At 35.6% G+C, this 22248-nt stretch overlaps 1 protein-coding gene across 11 annotated transcripts in view; it reads left to right on the top strand.

The window, feature by feature from the left end:
• The window catches only part of TBC1D32 (TBC1 domain family member 32), a 226664-nt gene that overhangs the window by 48333 nt on the left and 156083 nt on the right, over window positions 1–22248 (top strand). For all 11 annotated transcript variants that reach the window (XR_012433384.1, XM_065543266.1, XM_074036960.1 and 8 more), the window contains 5 exons: window positions 263–405; window positions 2687–2811; window positions 18444–18645; window positions 19234–19316; window positions 21717–21855. Coding sequence is in view for 10 of the 11 variants with exons in the window: in XM_065543266.1 (XP_065399338.1) it covers window positions 263–405; window positions 2687–2811; window positions 18444–18645; window positions 19234–19316; window positions 21717–21855 (692 nt within the window). In the remaining variant the exon portion in view is untranslated. The remainder of the gene's footprint in view (window positions 1–262; window positions 406–2686; window positions 2812–18443; window positions 18646–19233; window positions 19317–21716; window positions 21856–22248) is intronic.

The following is a 22248-nucleotide window of genomic DNA, read 5'->3' as shown; positions in this document are numbered from 1 at the left end:
ATTTAATGTCGAACAGTAAATGATTTTGTATTCTCGTCTTTTGGCATTCATGTTTGTTGTCATTTGCTTACTTATTATGTTAAGCCAGTTGAAATTCCCCTAATTCAGGTTATAGTTTGGTAATACATCATCCTTTGAGTTGTATAACTTTTGAAGTATTGAATTAACTTTGATGTTGAACTTTTTGGAACAACAGCTAACACATAAAATAGTTGTTAAGTATTTAATGTTTTGGTTTTAAAAAATATTTATTGTTTATTAGAGAATTACTCTCCTGCAAGTATGGTGACTGAAGTTCTATGGATACTCTGTGATCAAAAAGAATGCGCGGTGGAATGCTTATATAACAACATTGTAATAGAGACACTTCTTCAGCCTATTCACAATTTAATGAAAGGAACTGAGGTTGGTATTATTTATTAAGGAGAAAAAGAGTCTCTTACCTGGGACTTTATTTCTAAATTTGAAATGTTTTATTATGCTGTCCTTCCATGTATGAATGTATTTTGTGTTGATATATATTTTTATTTAGTATTAAATTATAGCTCATGCCGTTGATTGATTTATTATGATATGCAGAGGGAAAGTACATAGAATATCCAAGTTTTTTTTTTAATCAGGACTAATTCTGCTGATGCAAATAACTTAGAAAAGTTATTCTATTAAGAAGTTATTTGTTTTGCAAATCTAATAAATCTTGTAAATGTTTTGTTATTTGTTTTACGGCATTTTTATAGCTTTTGGAAGTGTGATTATTTTCCTTAGTAACCAACTCTGTTTTATATTAAGAAGAACTGGTATTACTTTAGAGAGAACACTTATATAGAATTCCAATTTGAACAGATGTATGTCTCTTTACAGTTTGCACAGTATATTCCCTTACATTATATAATTTAATAATCACAACTGAGGCTGAAATAAGTGACTTGCTCTAGGTCAGACATTTACCAAGTTGCAGAGTTGCTACTGTTACTAGTTTGGGTGTCTATTCAGTACCTCCCTCTACTTGTATGACTTAAACTTCTGGGCAGTGATTTTTAAGGCTTATCAATAGGTTAAAAGCTTTTGCCTTTTTGTATCTGTTTTGAGATGTTTTTACCGTTTTCATCTTTCTCTTATGTTCACCCATCAGTGGGCTGTCACATACTTTTCTGCTTGTTGCTTGCTAGGTAAACTTGGCAAATGCAAGTTTTCTGTCCCTTAACTACTTTCTTTCTTATATATTCCATTTGTAATAGATAATTTGCACTTTCTAAATAAGGTTATTATATCTCCTTGGGTTTGAATGCTTTTTCTTCACCCTAGTCCACATGAAAAAAATTCCTCTTTAGACTAGAGTTTATCTTTGAAATTTCCTCCCAGTTCTCCTTTGCAAAGTTAGGTGGGTTTTTTCTCTGTGTTCCCATGTTATGTACTTCTGTAGTTGTACTTATGTTATGCTTGAATTATTTATTCTTAACAGTAGCCCTCTGGCACATAGTGGACACTCAGTATCTAATTTAAGACATTCAGCATCACCTATTGAGCTTCTGCTGTATCATTAGCTCTCTGCTGGGTACTGCAAATATATAAGTGAATAATACATGTTTATGGCCTTTAAGAAGCCTACTGTAATAGGCAAGGCAGACCTTTAAACCAAAAATATTTAAAATGAGGAATAGAAAGTTTTAAAATACTGTGTTTTTATGTATATAGACATGAGAGAATATATATAGTCTCATATGTGAGAGAAGGAATGTATTCTAAGGAGAGAAATTATTTTAAGAAAGATATTTAATATGAAAAATGGTATACTTTTTGTGCTAAGTAGTAAGAATAGTGCTATTCATATTAAACAATATGATTAGTAATAATTATCTTTAGGTGAATATACCTGACTAATCATTAGTTAGGCTAGCCTACTAAATCTATTAGAATGTATTGATTGCAACATTTACATTTTCAAATGTATTATAGATGATATGTGTGTTGGCATCCATGCAGGTTCAGGTGAATAAGCAGACCCCACAAAGAACAGGAATTATAATACTGTAGATGCACTCTAGCATTGACATGGCTCTCTGGTTTTCAGTGTGTGCTTTGTGCTGCTTTGGTATATATTGGCAAAGGCATTTTAGTACTGTCATTTGAAAGCAAAAGTGAGCAAATATGGTTGGTTCAGTCTTTGTTTTCTTATTAGGTGACATCATTGACTATTGGCCAGCCCATGAATTGGCTCTCCTTAGTCGGATGTACATTCATGACGCGAATGTGTATAAGAGGATGACACCCTTAGAAGGGATGGCAGCGTGTTAGATATCATATATAATGTAATTATATTGGATACTCAGGAGCCCAGTGGGTGGGAAATAAAGAGCAAAGTGGAAATACAAGGTCTACTACATTTGCCAACCAGAAATATATATGAAACTGTAACAAGAGCATAAATTCTTAATAATTCTTAATTAATTTGGGTGAAAAAAAATCTGTATTTATTTGCTTCATCAGTTGGGCTGGTAAAATAATATAATCTAATAACACATTTTATTCAGATATATTATTTCACAGCCAAACAAATCATTAAGCTTGTTTTTTGTTGTGATAATATAGCTTTACAAGACTATATACAATCCTTGAATTTTAGTCTGTGATATGTTAGCATGTCATTAAATTATGTGATTTGTCTTGTTTTCTTTTTAATGTACAGGCATCTCCAAATTGCTCTGAGACAGCTTTAATTCATATAGCTGGTATTTTGGCAAGAGTTGCATCTGTAGAAGAAGGACTTATTTTACTCCTTTATGGAGCAAATATGAACTCTTCTCAAGAAAGGTATGTGCTATTTTAAATCTGGATAATTATTCCAGGTATAGTTTCGTTTTCTCACAAGCCACTAATAATATATTAAATGATCTTAAAAAAGTTGGAATAACCAGGATTATGGACTATGCAGGCAGAGTAGACCTTGACGTCTGTAATTTCAAACTAAGGAGAGTTCGCTCTTGATGGGTCTCCTTACCCCCCCGATTGTCTGCTCCCTTGTATTTTCACTTACAGACTTTTGTCACACATGATTAAGTCAAACCAAAGACGTGCAAAGAAGCTAGGTACTTTTTTCTTCCTCCTCTAGTTCCTATTTTCTCACTTAACCAATGGTAATATTTTAGTGTTTACACTTCTAGACTTTCTCTGTGCTTATAATTATCCAGTGCATCAGAGAGACCTACATACAAGCAGTCATATTTTTATCTTCTCTTTACAAAAATGGTATTATATTTTAAACATTACCCTGCAGCTTGATTTATTTTATAACTATGGGAATTTTCTTAGGTGAATACAGAATGAAACATGATTTTTAATGGCTGCATTATACTTTTGTGTATAGCTTTACCACAATTTATTCAAACATTTTCCCTCTTAGTGAACATCAGATTGTGTCTAGGATTTTTCGCTCCATAAATAACACTGCAATAAGTGTTCTTTTTAAATTTAGCTTGGTATTACATTAATTGATGTTCAAATGTTGAGCCAGTTTTACATACCTGAAATAAATCCCACTGGTTCATGATGTATAAATCATTCTTACACTTTGTTGGCTTTCATTTGCTAATATTTATTGAGGATTTTTCCTCTATGTTCATGAGATATATCAGTCTGTAGAATTTGTAATGTCTTTGTTTGGTTTTGGTATTATTGGAATAGTGACCTCATAATAAACGAGAAGTTATTCTTTCTGTCTTCTGGAGGGTATGACACAGAATTGGTTTAATTTCTTCATAAAATATTTTATAAAATTCACCAATTTTAGCCTGGTGTTTTTTATTTTGGAAGGTTATTAGTTATTGATTCAATTTTTTTAATAAACAGAGGCCTATTCAGATTGTCTACTTGCTCTTTTGTGAATGTTGGCAAAATATGTCTTTCAAGGAAATGGTCAATTTATCTAAATTATCAAATTTGTGGTCACAGAATTGTTCATAATATTTCCTTATCCTTTTAATATCATTGAAATGAGTAGTGATGGCCCCTCTTTCACTTCTGATGTTAGTAATTTGTGTCTTCTCTTTTTTTTGCTTAGTTAACCTGACTAGAGACTTATACATTTCACTGTTCTTTTCAAAAAACTAACTTCTAACTTCTGGTTTCGTTGATTTTTCTCTATTGATTTAATGTTTTTAATTTTATTGATTTCTCTTCTAATTTCTATTTCTTTTCTTCTTACTTTGGATTTAATTTTCTCTTACTAGTTTTCTATGGTGGAAGCTTAGATGATTAGTTTTAGCTCTTTTCTTCTTTTACAATATTTGTACTTTTATACTTGTACTTAATGCTATAAATTTCCCTCTAAACCACATCTTTCTTACATCTCATAGTTTTGGTAAGTTGTATCTTCATTTTTCATTTAGTTCAAAATATTTCCATTTTCTCTTGAGATTTCTTTTACCCTTGTGTTTTTTTTTTTTTTTTTTTTTTGAGATGGAGTCTTGCTCTGTCACCCTGGCTGGAGTACGGTAGCGTGATTTTGGCTCACTGCAAACTCCGCCTTCTGGGTTGAAGCAATTCTGGTGCCTCAACTTCCCAAGTAGCTGGTACTACAGGTGCATGCCACCATGCCTGGCTAATTTTTATGTTTTTATTAGAGATGGGCTTTCACCATGCTGGCCAGGCTGGTCTGGAGCTCCTGACCTCAAGTGATTCACCTGCCTTGGCCACCAAAGTGCTGGGATTACAGACCTGAGCCACTGCTCCCAACCCTTGTGTTTTTACAGATCTGCCAGCACACTTTATATAATTTCTAGTTTTTAAAGTTTATTGTATGTTTTATGGCCCAGAAAGTGGCATCTTAGTGAATTATCTGTGTGAGCTTATGTAATATATATTCTACTGTTGTTGGATGTCAATTACATTCAGTTGATTGATGGTACTGTTTGGTTTAACTTTGACTTTACTGACATCCTGATGAATCTGTCAATTACTGATAGAGGTATGTTGAAATCTCCAGCTCTATTAGTGAATTCATCTTTTTCTCCCTGCAGTTCTATCAGTTTTTGATTTAAGTATTTTGATGCTTTGTTGTTATGTACATACACATTAAGGATTGTTATGTCTTCTTGGAAAATTGACCCTTCTATTATGATTTAATGTTCCTTTTTACCCTTGATAATTTTCCTTGCTTTGAAGACTGCTTTGTCTGAAACTAATGCACCTACTCCAACTTTCTTTTGATTATTGTTAGCGTGGTATGTATTTCCTCCATTCTTCTTTTACTTTTAATTTATCTTCGTCTTTACGTTTAAAGTGTAAAGTGGGATTTTTATAGACAACATATAGTTGGGTCTTGACTTTTAATCTACCTTGATAATCTTTTATTGACATATTTATGACATTAACAATTAATTATTGATATAATTAAATTAATACTTACCATATTTTTTGCCCTTGTTGGTTTGGTTTTTTTTTTGTCTTTTACTCTTTTTGCCTTATCTGGCTTTGATTGAGCATTCTATGTGTTTTCATTTTATCTTCTTTGTTAGTATATCAATTATACTTTTTTGTCACTCTTTTTAATGGTTGCTATTAAGTTTGTAATATAGATTTACAACAGAATTAGTTGTAATTGCTAAATATATTGTTTTAGTTGTATTTAGTCCTCTTTCAAATAACACTATATCACTTAACATCTAGTCAATGACCTTATAAGTGGTCATTTCCTCCCTAGTGTCCCTTATATCATTTCTGTCATTTACTTTTTCATAAACTATAATCACCAAATACTTTTTTTGCAATAATTACTTTGAATAAACTTATCTGTTAGATTTGCTTTTTTGTTGTTGTTGTTGTTATTGTTGTTTGTTTCGTTTTTGAGACAAGGTCTCACTCTGTTGCTCAGACTGGAGTGCTGCGGTGTGATCTCGGCTCACTGCAATGTCTGCCTCCCAGGCTCAAGTGATTCTCATGCTTCAGTCTTCCAAGTAGCTGGGACTATAGGTGTGCACCACCATGCCCGGCTAATTTTTTGTATTTTTAGCAGAGACAGGGTTTCACCTTGTTTCCCAGACTGGTCTTGAACTCCTGAACTCAAGCGATCTGCCCGCCTTGACTTGCCCAAGTGCTGGGATTGTCGGTGTCAGCCACCTCACCCAGCCTCATTAGATTAATTAACAAGAAAAATAAAGATTTTATGGGTTATCAAATGCTTTATATTGCTAGCCTTTTTAATTTTAGTAAGATAGTCCTGAAAGTGATATTGCTGGGTCAGAGGGCCTGTACATTTTATGTCTTATAGATCCTGCAAGATTACTTTTCAAAATAGTTGAATTTTACCTTCTTGCCAGCAGTCTATGGGAAGTATGAGGTATCCCCTCCTTTTTATATTCTTGTCAGGACTGCATAATCAGTTTGTAAATGTTTTGGCAACCTAATGAGTGAAAGATCTTGTTTTGATTTATATTTACTTATTCAATTTATGTTTACTTACTTGATTCATATTTCATGTGTCATCTCACTGAGTTTGAGCATCTCATTGCTCCTGCGGCAATAGGGTTATTGGCTATTTCCATTTCCTTGATAGTAATGTTCCTTTCCATATCATTTGTCCATTTGAAATTTGATTTATTGTTCATTGAGTTATATATGCATACAGTAAACATAAAGGTTTATTATAAAAAGTAGCAGTTCCTTTCTTGCTGTCTAGAGACAACTACTTTCAGCTGTTTTTGATGTTTTCTTTAGTGTTTATGTTATCAAATAATGTGGATATAATTTCTTTTAGCTTAAGGCTAAATTGTCAATTGCTCATTGACTTACAACAGTTTATCTCTCTTCCCTGCTTTCCCCACCAAACACACAAATACCTATAGGTACCTAGTTCCTTCATTCTCCATCCGTGCAAATACTGTTGTGCAATCAACTTTTTAATGTTTTACTGTATTCACATTATTGTGAACACTTTTCACAGCTGAGCCATGTGATATTCTTTTGTTACTTTTCTATTCTTTCACAATTTTTGCTTTCTCTGGAGTTAATTTTTTTTTGTTGTTTGGTACAGTTTTCAGTGTACTTAGCTTTCACTGCAGTGCTAAGCCATCTACATGTTTTTTTCTAATTGACTAAATCCTCTCTCAGCATATTATAATACCAAAGTCCATGAGTTTAATTAAAGACATCTGTTTTTGAGCCTTCCCACCTACTTTATCAGAATGGGTTTCTGCCTCAGTTTTGTGCATAACTTTTACCTTGAAATACACTTTATCATCATTATGGAGTAGCCTTATTTTTCATTTTCCTTTCTCTGGAAGTTTTTTTTTTGGCTTTTTTTTGGTGTTTAGTGATCCAGAATGTTATGATGTTTCTTGATGAAGTTCTACCTTTATGTACTAGATGCATGTCTTTTTAAATTGACACATAATAATTGTACATATATTGATGGACATTGTAAATTTGAAGATTTATGCCTTTTAGAGAAAATATGTGGTTTTCTTCTTCTTTTTTTTTTTTTTTCTTTCTGAAATTCTATTGTTTGAACTTGGACATTCTCATCTGTTCTATTTTCTATTCCTTTTAAAATCTTTTTTTCTGGGAACTTTTTTCTGCTTTCATTTTCTAGCCTTTCTGTTGAAATTGAATTTTTCATTTAAGCTGTGTGGGTTTTTTGTTGTTGTTGTTGTTGTTTGTTTGTTTGTTTTTGAGACAGTCTTACTCTGTTGCCCAGTCGGGAGTGCAGTGGCACAATCTTGGCTCACTACAACCTCCACCTCCTGGGTTCAAGCGATGCTTTTGCCTCAGCCTCCAGAGTCATTGGGACTACAGGCGTGTGCCACCACACCTGGCTCATTTTTGTATTTTTAGTAGAGGTGGGGTTTGAGCATATTGGCTAGGCAGGTCTCGACCTCCCGACCTCATGATCTGCCCACGTTGGCCTACTAAAGTGCTAGTATTATAGGCATGAGCCACTGCGCCCGGCTTTTTGTTTTTTTTTTTTTTTTTAATTTAACAGAGTTTCATTAAGCAAAGAACAATTTGCGAATCAAGCAGCCTCCTCAGCCAGGGTAGGCTCAGAGAAACTCCAGCACAGCCTCATGGTGGAAGATTTATGAACAGAAACAGAAAAATGATGCACAGAAAGTGTAAGTGAGGTATAGAAAAAGTCATTTTGGTGACAGCTTGCTGTTTGCATTATTTGAACACAGTTTGAACAGTTGGCCCACTTTAGTTGGCCAACGGTGATTGGTATAAGAGTAGGTTACAGTCTGTTTACACTTCCATCTAAGTTATAGTTCACTATGTACAGAGAAACGTTTAGGCTGAACTTAAAATATGCAAGGAGGCAGTTTTAGGCCAAACTTAATTCAACAGCTCTTTTTTTTTTTTTTTTTTTATTATACTTCAAGTTCTAGGGTACATGTGCACAACATGCAGGTTTGTTACATAGGTATACATGTGCCATGTTGGTGTGCTGCACCCATTAACTTGTCATTTGCATTAGGTATGTCTCCTAATGCTATCCCTCCCGCCTCCCCCTACCACACCCCGTGACAGGCCCCGGTGTGTGATGTTCCCTGCCCTGTGTCCAAGTGTTCTCATTGTTCAGTTCCCACCTATGAGTGAGAACATGTGCTGTTTGGTTTTCTGTCCTTGTGATAATTTGCTGAGAATGGTGGTTTCCAGCTTCATCCATGTCCCTACAAAGGACATGAACTCATCCTTTTTTATGGCTGCATAGTATTCCATGGTGTATATGTGCCACATTTGCTTAATCCAGTCTGTCATTGATGGACATTTGTGTTGTTTCCAAGTCTTTGCTGTTGTGAATAGTGCCACAATAAACATACATGTGCATGTGTCTTTATAGCAGCATGATTTATAATCCTTTGGGTATATACCCAGTAATGGGATGGCTGGGTCAAATGGTATTTCTAGTTCTAGATCCTTGAGGAATCGCCACACTGTCTTCCACAATGGTTGAAATAGTTTACAGTCCTACCAACAGTGTAAAAGTGTTCCTATTTCTCCACATCCTCTCCAGCACCTGTTGTTTCCAGACTTTTTAATGGTCGCCATTCTAACTGATGTGAGATGCTATCTCATTGTGATTTTGATTTGCATTTATCTGATGGCCAGTGATGATGAGCATTTTATCATGTGTCTGTTGACTGCATAAATGTCTTCTTTTGACAGGTGTCTGTTCATATCCTTTGCCCATGTTTTGATGGGGTTGTTTGATTTTTTCTTGTAAATTTTTTTAAGTTCTTTGTAGATTCTGGGTATTAGCCCTTTGTCAGATGAGTAGATTGTAAAAATGTTCTCCCATTCTGTAGGTTGCCTGTTCACTCTGATGGTAGTTTCTTTTGCTGTGCAGAAGCTCTTTAGTTTAATTAGATCCCATTTGTCAGTTTTGTCTTTTTTTTTTTTTTTTTTTTTTTTTTTGAGACGGAGTCTCGCTCTGCCGTTCAGGCTGGAGTGCAGTGGCCGATCTCAGCTCACTGCAAGCTCCGCCTCCCAGGTTGACGCCATTCTCCTGCCTCAGCCTCCCGAGTAGCTAGGACTACAGGCGCCCGCCACCATGCCCAGCTAGTTTTTTGTATTTTTTAGTAGAGATGGGGTTTCACCGTGTTAGTCAGGATGGTCTCGATCTCCTGACCTCGTGATCCGCCCGTCTCGGCCTCCCAAAGTGCTGTGATTACAGGCTTGAGCCACCGCGCCCAGCCAGTTTTGTCTTTTGTTTCCATTGCTTTTGGTGTTTTAGTCATGAAGTCCTTGCCCATGTATTGCCTAGGTTTTCTTCTAGGGTTTTGATGGTTTTAGGTCTAACATTTAAGTCTTTAATCTCTCTTGAATTAATTTTTGTATAAGGTGTAAGGAAGGGATCTAGTTTCATCTTTCTATATATGGCTAGCCAGTTTTCCTAGCACCATTTATTAAATAGGGAATCCTTTCCCCATATCTTGTTTTTGTCAGGTTTGTCAAAGATCAGATGGTGGTAGAGGTGTGATGTTATTTCCAAGGGCTCTGTTCTGTTCCATTGGTCTTTAACTCTGTTTTGGTAACAGTACCATGCTGTTTTGGTTACTGTAGCCTTGTAGTATAGTTTGAAGTAAGGTAGTGAGATGCATCCAGCTTTGTTCTTTTGGCTTAGTATTGTCTTGGCAATGCAGACTCTTTTGGTTCTGTATGAACTTTAAAGTAGTTTTTTTCCAATTCTGTGAAGAAAGTCATTGGTAGCTTGATGGAGATGGCACTGAATCTATAAATTACCTTAGACAGTATGGCCATTTTTACAATATTGATTCTTCCTATCCATGAGCATAGAATGTTCTTCCATTTGTTTGTGTCCTCTTAAAGGAGGACAAAATAACAAAATAAGTTGAGCAGTGGTTTGTAGTTCTCTTTGAAGAGGTCCTTCACATCCCTTGTAAGTTGGATTCCTAGGTATTTTATTCTCTTTGAAGCAATTGTGAATGGGAGTTCACTCATGATTTGGCTGTCTGTTATTGGTGTATAGGAATGCTTGTGATTTTTACACATTGATTTTTTATCCTGAGACTTTGCTGAAGTTGCTTATCAGCTTAAGGATATTTTGGGCTGAGACAATGGGGTTTTCTAAATATACAGTCATGTCATCTGCAAACAGGGACAATGTGACTTCTTCTTTTCCTAACTGAATACTCTTTATTTCTTTCTCTTGCCTGATTGCCCTAGCCAGAACTTCCAACACTGTGTTGAATAGGAGTGGTGAGAGAGGGCATCCTGTCTTGTGCCAGTTTTCAAAGGAAATGCTTCCAGTTTTTGCCCATTCAGTATGATATTGGCTGTGGGTTTGTCATAAATAGCTCTTATTATTTTGAGATACATTCCATCAATACTGAATGTATTGAGAGTTTTTAGCATGAAGGGCTGTTGAATTTTGTCAAAGGCCTTTTCTGCATCTATTGAGATAATAATGTGGTTTTTGTCTTTGGTTCTGTTTATATGCTGGATTACGTTTATTGATTTGTGTATGTTGAACCAGCCTTGCGTTCCAGGGATGAAGCCTACTTGATCATGGTGGATAAGCTTTTTGATGTGCTGCTGGATTCGGTTTGCCAGTATTTTATTGAGGATTTTTGCATCGATGTTCATCAGGGATATTGGTCGAAAATTCTCTTTTTTTGTTGTATCTCTGTAGGCTTTGGTATCAGGATGATGTTGGCCTCATAAAATGAGTTAGGGAGGATTCCCTCTTTTTCTATCGATTGGAATAGTTTCAGAAGGAATGGTACCAACTCCTTGTACCTCTGGTAGAATTCGGCTGTGAATCCGTCTGGTCCTGGACTTTTTTTTCATTGGAAGGCTATTATTGGAAGGCTATTAATTATTGCCTCAATTTCGGAGCCTGCTATTGGTCTATTCAAGGATTCAACTTCTTCATGGTTTAGTCTTGGGAAAGTGTAAGTGTCCAGAAAATTATCCATTTCTTCTAGGTTTTCTAGTTTATTTGCGTAGAGGTGTTTATAGTATTCTCTTATGGTAGTTTGTATTTCTGTGGGGTCGGTGGTGATATCCCCTTTATCATTTTTTATTGCATCTATTTGATCCTTCTCTCTTTTTTTCTTTATTAGTCTTGCTAGCGGTCTATCAATTTTGTTGATCTTTTCAAAAAACCAGCTCCTGGATTCATTGATTTTTTGGAGGGTTTTTTGTGTCTCTATCTCCTTCAGTTCTGCTCTGACCTTAGTTATTTCTTGCCTTCTGCTAGCTTTTGAATGAGTTTGCTCTTGCTTCTCTAGTTCTTTTATTTGTGATGTTAGGTTGTCAATTTTAGATCTTTCCAGCTTTCTCTTGTGGGCATATAGTGCTATAAATTTCCCTCTACACACTGCTTTAAATGTGTCCCAGAGATTCTGGTATGTTGTATCTTTGTTCTCATTGGTTTCAAATAACATCTTTATTTTTGCCTTCCTTTTGTTATGTACCCAGTAGTCATTCAGGAGCAGGTTGTTCAGTTTCCATGTAGTTGAGCGGTTTTGATTGAGTTTCTTAGTACTGAGTTCTAGTTTAATTGCACTGTGGTCTGAGAGGCAGTTTGTTATAATTTCTGTTCTTGTACATTTGCTGAGGAGTGCTTTACTTCCAACTATGTGGTCAATTTTGGAATAAGTGCAATGTGGTGCTGAGAAGAATGTATATTCTGTTGATTTGGGGTGGAGAGTTCTGTAGATGTCTATTAGGTCCACTTGGTGCAGAGTTGAGTTCAATTCCTGGATATCCTTGTTAACTTTCTGTCTCGTTGATCTGTCTAATGTTGACAGTGGGATGTTAAAGTCTCCTATTATTATTGTATGGGAGTCTAAGTCTCTTTGTAAGTCTTTAAGGACTTGCTTTATGAATCTGGGTGCTCTTGTATTGTGTGCATGTATATTTAGGATAGTTAGCGCTTCCTGATGAATTGATCCCTTTAGCATTACGTAATGGCCTTCTTTGTCTCTTTTGATCTTTGATGGTTTAGAGTCTGTTTTATCAGAGACTAGGATTGCAACCCCTGCTTTTTTTTGTTCTCCATTTGCTTGGCAGACCTTCCTCCATCCCTTTATTTTGAGCCTATGTATGTCTCTGCATGTGAGATGGGTCTCCTGAATATAGCAAACTGATGGGTCTTGACTTTTTATCCAGTTTGCCAGTCTGTGTCTTTTAATTGGAGCATTTAGTCCATTTACATTTAAGGTTAATATTGTTATGTGTGAACTTGATCCTGTCATTATGACACTAGCTGGTTATTTTGCTTGCTAGTTGATGCAGTTTCTTCCTAGTATTGATGGACTTTACATTTTGACACGTTTTTGCAATGGCTGTTACCTATTGTTCCTTTCCATGTTTATTGCTTCCTTCAGGATCTCTTGTAGGGCAGGTCTGGTGGTGACAAAATCTCTAAGCATTTGCTTGTCTGTAAAGGATTTTATTTCTCATTCACTTATGAAACTTAGTTTGGCTGGATATGAAATTCTGGGTTGAAAATTCTTTTCTTTAAGAATGTTGAATATTGGCCCCCACTCTCTTCTGGCTTGGAGAGTTTCTGTCGAGAGATCTGCTGTTAGTCTGATGGGCTTCCCTTTTGTGTGTAACCCGACCTTTCTCTCTGGCTGCCCTTAAGATTTTTTCCTTCATTTCAACTTTGGTGAATCTGACAATTATGTGTCTTGGAGTTGCTCTTCTTGAGGAGTATCTTTGTGGCGTTCTCTGTATTTCCTGGATTTGGATGTTGGCCTGCCTTACTAGGTTGGGGAAGTTCTCCTGGATGATATCCTGCAGAGTGTTTTCCAACTTGGTTCCATTTTCCCCCTCACTTTCAGGCACCGCAATCAGACGTAGATTTGGTCTTTTCACATAATCCCATACTTCTTGGAGGCTTTGTTCGTTTCTTTTTACTCTTTTTTCTCCACACTTCTCTTCTCGCTTCATTTCATTCACTTAATCTTCAATCGCTGATACTCTTTCTTCCGGTTGATCGAGTCGATTATTGAAGCTTGTGCATTTGTCATGTATTTCTCGTGTTATAGTTTTCATCTCTATCGGTTCTTTTAAGGCCTTCTCTGCATTGATTATTCTAGTTATCCATTCATCCATTCTTTTTTCAAGGTTTTTAGTTTCTTTGCGCTGGTTATGTAGTTCCTCCTTTAACTCTGAGAAGTTTGATCGACTGAAGTCTTCTTCTCTTAACTCGTCAAAGTCATTCTCTGTCCAGCTTTGTTCCATTGCTGGCGATGAGCTGCCTTCCTTTGGAGGGGGAGATACGCTCAGACTTTTTGAATTTCCAGCTTTTCTGCCCTGCTTTTTCCCCATCTTTGTGGTTTTATCTGCCTTTGGTCTTTGATGATGGTGATGTACTGATGGGATTTTGGTGTGGGTGTCCTTTCTATTTGTTAGTTTTCCTTCTAACAGTCAGGACCCTCAGCTGTAGGTCTGTTGGAGTTTGCTTGAGGTCCCCTCCAGACCCTGTTTGCCTGGGTGTCAGCAGCAGAGGCTCCAGAAGATAGAATATTGCTGCACAGTGAGTGTTGCTTTCTGATTCTTGCTCTGGAAGCTTTGTCTCAGAGGTGTACCCAGCCATGTGAGGTGTGAGGTATTGGTCTGCACATAGTTGGGAATGTCTCCCAATTAGGCTACTCGGGGGTCAGGAACCCACTTGAGCAGGCAGTCTGTCCATTCAACCTCCATGCTGGGAGATCCACTGCTCTCTTCAAAGCTATCAGACAGGAGCATTTACCTCTGTCAAGGTTTATGCTGCTTTTTGTTTAGCTATGCCCTTTCCCCAGAGGAGGAGTCTGCAGAGGCAGGCTGGCCTCCTTGAGCTGCAGTGGGCTCCACCCAATTCGAGCTTCCCGGTGACTTTGTTTACCCACTGAAGCCTCAGCAATGGCGGGCACCCCTCCTCCAGCCTCGCTGCCGCCTTGCAGTTAGATCTCAGACTGCTGTGCTAGCAATGAGGGAGGCTCCATGGGCATGGGACCCTCTGGGCCAGGTGTCCCAGATATAATCTCCTGGTGTGCTAAGACCCTTGGTAAAGCACAGTATTAGGGTGGGAGTTACCCGATTTTCCAGGTGTTGTGTGTCTCAGTTTCCTTTGGCTAGGAAAAGGGATTCCCTTCTCCCTTGTGCTTCCCAGGTGAGGCGATGCTTCACCCTGCTTCAGCTCTCACTGGTTGGGCTGCACCAGCTGACCAGCACCAATTGTCCGGCACTCCCCAATGAGATGAACCCGGTACCTCAGTTGAAAATGCAGAAATCACCCATCTTCTGTGTCTCTCACGCTGGGAGTTGGAGGCTGGAGCTCTTCCTATTTGGCCATCTTAGGCATGCCCTCACACCCACCGTGTGTTTTTGAGAGTTTCTGTAAGATGAATCAGGTTTATTCTGTTTTTCATATTGTGGCTGATAATTGAGGTTTTTCTATGTCCCGAATTACTGCTTGTTATTTTGATTTCCAGGTTCTAAAATTTTATTACCACATCATTTCCATTCTCCTTGTCTTTGGTGGTTTTATTGCCTACTGGAAAATTCTTTTACTTTTGAGTTTTAGTATTTATGGAGGGAGCAGTGAATGTATATGTTCAGTCTGCCATGTTTAACTAGAGGTCTTTATGAATAACAACTGTTTTTAAAATTTGGAAGACTAATTCTTTGTCATGAGTTCCAAGACTTCTTTTTATTGTCTACCACTTAACCCTATTTAAGTTTTTTTTTTTTCTATATAGGTATTATTAATTTACATGTAGTCAGATTTTTCCCAATCATTATCTTTATGAGATTTTGGTTCTTTTTTTTTTTTCTTTTTTGAGATGGAGTCTCACTCTGCTGCCCAAGTTGGAATGCAGTTGTGGGATTTCTGCTCACTTCAACCTCCACCTCCCAGGTTCAAGTGATTCTCCTGCCTCAGCCTACAGAGTAACTGAGAGTATAGGTGTGTGCCACCGTGCTGGGCTAATTTTTGTATTTTTAGTAGAGATGGAGTTTCGCCATGTTGTCCAGGCTGGTCTCAAATTCCTGACCTCAAGTGATCCACTCAACTTGGCCTCCCAAACTGCTGGGATTACAGTCATGAACCACTGCATCTGGCCCTCTTTCTTTCTTTCTTTCTTTCTTTCTTTCTTTCTTTCTTTCTTTCTTTCTTTCTTTCTTCCTTTCTTCCTTTCTTCCTTTCTTCCTTTCTTCCTTTCTTCCTTTCTTCCTTTCTTCCTTTCTTTCTCCTTCTTCTTTCTCTCTCTCTCTCTTTCTTTTTCTCTCTTTCTTTCTTTTAATATTAAAGAAAGTCTCCCTCACATTTGAAGTTAAACAGAGAAGGCATAAAATATTAGGTTTTCTTCTGAATCTTCTTTGTCCAGTTAAAACTATAGATTCTGATTATTTATATTAATGGAAGACTGAAATAATCTCAAATGTTCAATAAGAGGCTAGTTGATTGAATTATGTTTACACAATGGAGCACTGAGCTGTCTGTGAAAGGGAATCTTTTTGTGTGTTTCTGTAGAGTTATTTTCAGGATATGTTGTTAAGTGAATAAAGGAAAACAGAAGAATGTTAATGGAATGCTACCTTTTGTATGGTACAAAGAAATATGAATGATCATATTTGTTTGTGTTTTTAAAAGAGACTGATGAATGGACAAAGTGAAAACTAATGAAAATGGTTAATATTAGGAGAGGGGAGAGAAAAATGTGGAGAAACAGATATGGAACCAAGATATCTAGGATTATACCTTAATTATACCTAGATTTGACTTTGGACTCATCTTGTTGTTTATGTACTAAATGTAAAAAAAAAAAAAAAAAAAAAAATGAAGCCACAATATTTAAAAGCTGCAAACAAAGGTATTAGTAAATTTAGATATAAATCAAGTTAGTGACATATTCATGCAGAGAAAAGAATTACTTCAAATAATCTAATTTTGATTGATAATTTCCAGTGGGATATATTCTAAGGTGAAAAACATCCTCAAAGTAATCTTAAACTGCATTTAGTATATGTTTAGAAGTAATATTGCTGTTGCTGTTTTGAAATTGTTATACATAATTATAGAGCAAATAAGTAATTATAGTAGTGTTATAAGGAACTAAGATTTTCAATGTAAGAGAAAAAGATAAAAGTATAAAGTTAAATAAGAAACCTGAATCTTCATAATAAAAATAAAATTATGAACTTTTTTTTTTCTTAAGTTATATTTTTCCCAGCACTATCAGTGGAATAGTAGCAACTGCTTCACTGTGAGCTGTTATCTGTATTGTCTAAATATCTTTTTGTTCTAAGAAGAGACAGGAGTGGCTGATTCTGGGTCTGGGCCAGGAAGTGTGGAGGATGATCCTGGGATATCTTACCGTTTTAGAAGCAATCTAAGACCAATGGGATAGTGTCAAAAGGACCCCAGAGCCAACCAGAAGGGGCCTCCTACTGGCTTAAGATGGACAATTTGAGAATCAGAAAAATACTGACTACAATGATTGACATACATAAAGTATATAAAAAATGCATGCGTTTGAAAAGGCACTGAAATAGAAAACAAACAAAAAATAAACTTTATCAGTTACCTGCTGAAATTGCTAGGACACCAATTTATTAGTATGCAAATTGATAAAAAGAAAATTTAAGCATTTTTTTCTAGCCTTTTCTGTACAAACTGTATTTTAGTGCAACTAAAACATGAATGAGGAAAAGTTCTTCACAGAAGAATTCTAGCTAATAAATGCAAGATAAATGATATAATCAGAAAAATCATAATTTGATAATCCTTAATGAAATAGTAGATGTAGGAAATGATCATTAATGAATGCTAAATCATTAGGTGAAAGGTTGATGGGGAGGACTACATACTAGAGAGGTCAGGATGATACCATCTGACCAATGATCTTTAGCACCACTAAAATTGGGACATCCAGATAGTGCTTCATTCAGTAGGAGGTAGACAGCGGCAACCAACTATGAAGTTATTTTACCAAGGAAAAAAAAGGAAAGAAAACAAAAGAAATTAAACTTAAATCTAAATAATCTTCTAGATCTAATGATCACTTTATAGGGAGAACTAGAGAAAAAAGTTAAATGACACCATGGTAAAGCATGGTAAAGCAGTTATCCAAATAAACATGACTGTTTTCCCAACAAATCAGTGGCATGGGGGAAAATATTAGGACCTGTAATTACAATAATCTAATGCACACCATTGAACTTGTGTAAATTCTGAGCATTTATTAAGTACTTATCTATTATTATTATCTATTATTACTTTTAAAAGTGTCTCAGCTGGCCGGACACCTGTATCTCAGCACTTTGGGAGGCCGAGGCAGGTGGATCACCTGAGGTCAGGAGTTTGAGACCAGCTTGGCCAATATGGTGAAACCTGGCCAATATAGTGAAATCCTGTCTCTACTAAAAAAGTACAAAAATTAGCCAGGCATGGTGGCATGTACCTGTAATCCCAGCGACTCAGGAGGCTGAGGCAGGAGAATTGCTTGAACCCGAAGGGCGGAGTGAGCCAAGACCGTGCCATTGCACTCCAGTCTGGGTGACAGAGTGAGACTCCATCTCCAAGAAAAAAAATTTCTCAGCCTTTGATATAGGGGAACTAAGTCCTGTTAATGGGATGGGGAATGTGTCAGTAAGTGCTAGGAATGGAGCATTTAGGATTATGTTTTCACTATAGAATTGACAGTATCTACATGGCCGTGGTCTCAATGCGTCCATAATCTTTTAATTGTAAAGTTTTGCTGCTTTTTCACTGTCTCTATATTTTTTCCTTCCATCCCACCGAAATTGTTCTCATTGCTAGACATCTGCGCATGGGTGGGAACATGAATATTGACATATCTGAGAAAAGTTAGAGGAGGACTAAAAGGGATCCAAGCAAATGAAGAGTTTTTGTGACAAGACTAGCCTTTTTGGTATAGCTTTATGAAGTCAAGATTAATATAACCTTGGAATCACTTTCAGGTATCATCTTTTAGTTCTACAGGTGCTCACATAATTGCCCAGTTTTCGAAAAAACTTCTTGATGAAGATATTTCTATATTTTCTGGATCACAAATGTTGCCTGTGGTTAAAGGAGCTTTTATTTCTGTGTGTCGTCAGATATATAGTACATGCGAAGGCTTGCAGGTGTTAATCACTTACAATTTGCATGAATCTATAGCAAAGGCATGGAAAAAGGTAAGTATTTTCAAGCTTTCTTTTTCCTCCCTGCAAATCTTCATTTCAAATGTAAGCACCATTTTAGTGTTGTACTTTGGATGAAATAGTTAACTGGGCAAATATGACTTCTTTAGCATCACAGTACTCTAGGGAAGATAATGCATCTTAATTTGGCACAGGTTGACTGCAGTATCTCCTTTCCCAGTGGGACAAAGTTCTAAGACTTAAATGGGTACTGCAGATTCTTTTCTTCTCCTAGATGAGGCTTTAGGTTAATTTTCCTTACATAGACTAACACTGTTTGGGAGTTATTTTAAAGTAATTTTTAGAGACAGCTGGGTTTTCATTGTGGATACTAGAGATTGTAATGTAGCAATAGCCATATATGTATATATCAATGGACAACTGAGTCTTTTACCCCCATTTAATATGGTTTATTTGTAAAATATGTCACATAATATTTAATTAACAACCAGATAATTTAAAATTTGAAGATAACTTTGATTTTAATAACATTAAGGATAAAACAAAGATGCAGCATAGGAAATCTTATGGGTAGTGCTATCAGTAAGAAAAATAATATAAATTATTCTGCTATTTTTTTAGACAAGTTTGCTATCAGAAAGAATTCCTACTCCAGTAGAGGGTTCTGATTCTGTTTCTTCAGTAAGCCAGGAATCCCAAAACATGTAAGTACAATTGATGAAAGTCATCTATTTATTATATTTACTGAAATAAATTTAAAATTTATTAAAATATAATAGAATACTATGGCAAAAATGTTTTACTGGATGGTAAATGTATATATACAGGTTCAAGGAAAATTAGTTTGGAAGAACTTTAGAGATCATACAATACTCATAGCCTTTTAAAAGTCTAACAATATTTATTATACTTGTTTCATTCTGGTTTTACATCTTAGATTAGGAAAAGTGACTTATTATCATGTTTCCAGAAAATTTAGAGAATTACTAAATACTAAAGTTGGAAAGTTAACTGGAGAGTTCAGTAGAAATAATATTTTCTCAAGTACCAATGAAGTGTATTTATATTTAAAATATGATTTTTCTAAATGTGTTGGGAGTGCATTTCAATTAGGTTTTGACTTTGGAAAATTATTTAAATCAGTATTTATATCAAATTTTAATGAAGATGTCTCCATGTTCTTTTACAGATATCAGTAGGATATAGAGTCAGATTAATGGGGAAAATAGATTTTTTGAACTAAACTCTGGCAACATATTTTTCTGGGTTCTGTCCTTATGTTTTAATCGAGTATTGGCATAGTCTAAAATGGTAATTAGGGAGAACTTGAAGGGCTATTCTTTGTTAAAGAGATGTTGAAGTGGAATTTGAATTTTTTTAAGGTAGGTATAGTTTAGCTTACAAAACAATCAAACAAAAAGCCTTCTGCATTTCCTTAATGGTGTAATGGTTCAACAAATAGTTAATTCCCTAAACATTTGCTATAATTTATTTTCTAATATAGTTATCACACAATTAGCTGCTTTTTTTTTTTTTTTTTTTTGCATTAAAGGGTGAGAAAAAACATTTCTATAGTTTATTTTTGAGGTAATTTTTAGATCTCATTTTTTAATCATTAATTTTCATTTTTAATTTCAATAGTTATTATTTTGATTTTTATTTCAATGGTTTTCAGGGTTCAGGTGCTTTTGGTTACATGGATACATTCTTCAGTGGTGATTTCTGAGCTTTTTGTGCATCCATCACTCAAGCAGTATACACTGTACCCAATATGTCATTTTTTATCCCTTACCCCCCTTCCAAATTTTCCTCCTGTACCCCCAAAGTCCATTATATCATGCTTGTGCCTTTGCATCCTCAGAGCTTAGCTCCCACTTATAAGTGAAAACATGATATTTGTTTTTTTATTTCTGAGTCACTTAACTTAGAAAAATGGACTCCAGCTCCATCAAGCTTGGTGCAAAAGACATTATTTCCTTTTTTTCAAATGACCAAGTAGAATTCCATGGCGTACATGTACCACAATTTCTTTATTCACATATTGGTTGATGGGCACTTAGATTGGTTTCATATCTTTGCAATTGTGAATTGTGCTCCTATTAATATGCTTTTGCCTGTGGCTTTTTCATGTAATGACTTCTTTTCCTTTGGGTAGATACCCAGCAGTGGGATTGCTGAATCAAATGGTAGTTCTACTTTTAGTTCTTTAAGGAATCTCCATATTGTTTTCAATAGTGGTTGTACTAGTTTACATTCCCACCAGCAGTGTAAAAGAGTCCCACCACATACATACCAACATCTATTGTTTTTTTGACTTTTTAATTATGGCCTTTTTTTCTTGCAGGAGTAAGTGGTTTTAATTTGCATTTCCCTGATGATTAGTGATGTTGAACATTTTTTTTTTCGACTGCTTGTCAGCTGTTTGTATGTTTTGAGAATTGTTTCTTCATGTCCTTTGTCCACTTTTAAATATTATTTGTTTTTTCTTCTTGCTGATTTCTTTGACTTCTTTGTAGATTCTGGAAATTAGTCCTTTGTTAGACATTGCATAGTTTGTGAATATTTTCTCCCACTCTGGGTTGTGGTGACTCTACTTATTTCTTTTGCCTTGCAGAAGCTTTTTAGTTTAATTATGTCCCATTTATTTATTTATTTTTGTTTTTGTTGAAATTGCTTTTGGGGTCTTAGTCATGAATTGCATAAGCTAATGCCCAGAAGAGTTTTTCCAATGTTATCTTCAAGAATTTTTATGGGGAGTTGAGGTTCGGAGAATTCACGCACAGCAGAATATTAATAGGAAAATAGAATGAAATTAGTATGTTGATGAGAGAACCTAGGTATAATAAAAATGCTGACATATGCAGTTAACATTTTTTTTAATTCAGTGAAGAGAACTTACAGGTATAGAAAATGTAGGAATAAAAGAATTCACTACCAAAGAAACCATGTTTTTATTTAATTTTAAACCTTTATTGATTAGTTTGCAACCAATATGTACTGTGTAGCTTTAATTGTAAACAGGGTTAAGCTCAGCTAAGACATAGTCTTTGTTTTCAGTTTTTAGTATCTTAAAAAAAGCTCTAACTTTCTTTTACCTATTTCAGTATGGCTTGGGAAGATAATTTGCTAGATGATTTACTACATTTTGCTGCCACCCCCAAAGGATTACTACTTCTTCAAAGAACAGGTGCTATCAATGAATGTATGACATTTATGTTCAACCGATATGCAAAAAAATTACAGGTATGAATTACCATCTGCCACAGGCAAAGGGAGTTTTTGTAGTTGCAAAAGCCATTAAGAGCATCATTCTGTTTTCTGTGTATGAAGAAGTTATTAAGCCTCAATTAAAAAACCATATAGCATTGCAATAGTCAACTTGATTTTTTTTTTTTAGGAAAACATTAGAGAGTTGATATTAGTGTCTGTGGCTGTATTTACAGAATTGCAAATAACCAGATGGAATTGAGGAATGCAGTTCATTATCTTATGTTTTATAATTATGATATCAAACATCTGGATGTAGTGAAACTGGGTGGTTTTCCTAGAGAAGGAAACCTATTGAGTCTAAATGTATATGTCAGTGAAGGTTTAGGCCTCACATTGTAAAGGAAACAAAAATATTTGTAGAGGCGT

The sequence above is a fragment of the Macaca fascicularis genome, chromosome 4, assembly GCF_037993035.2.
Source record: "Macaca fascicularis isolate 582-1 chromosome 4, T2T-MFA8v1.1".
Taxonomy (NCBI): Eukaryota; Metazoa; Chordata; class Mammalia; order Primates; family Cercopithecidae; genus Macaca; species Macaca fascicularis.
The sequence above is the reverse complement of the archived record's forward strand: the minus strand, read 5'-3'. Positions and strand labels throughout refer to the sequence as shown.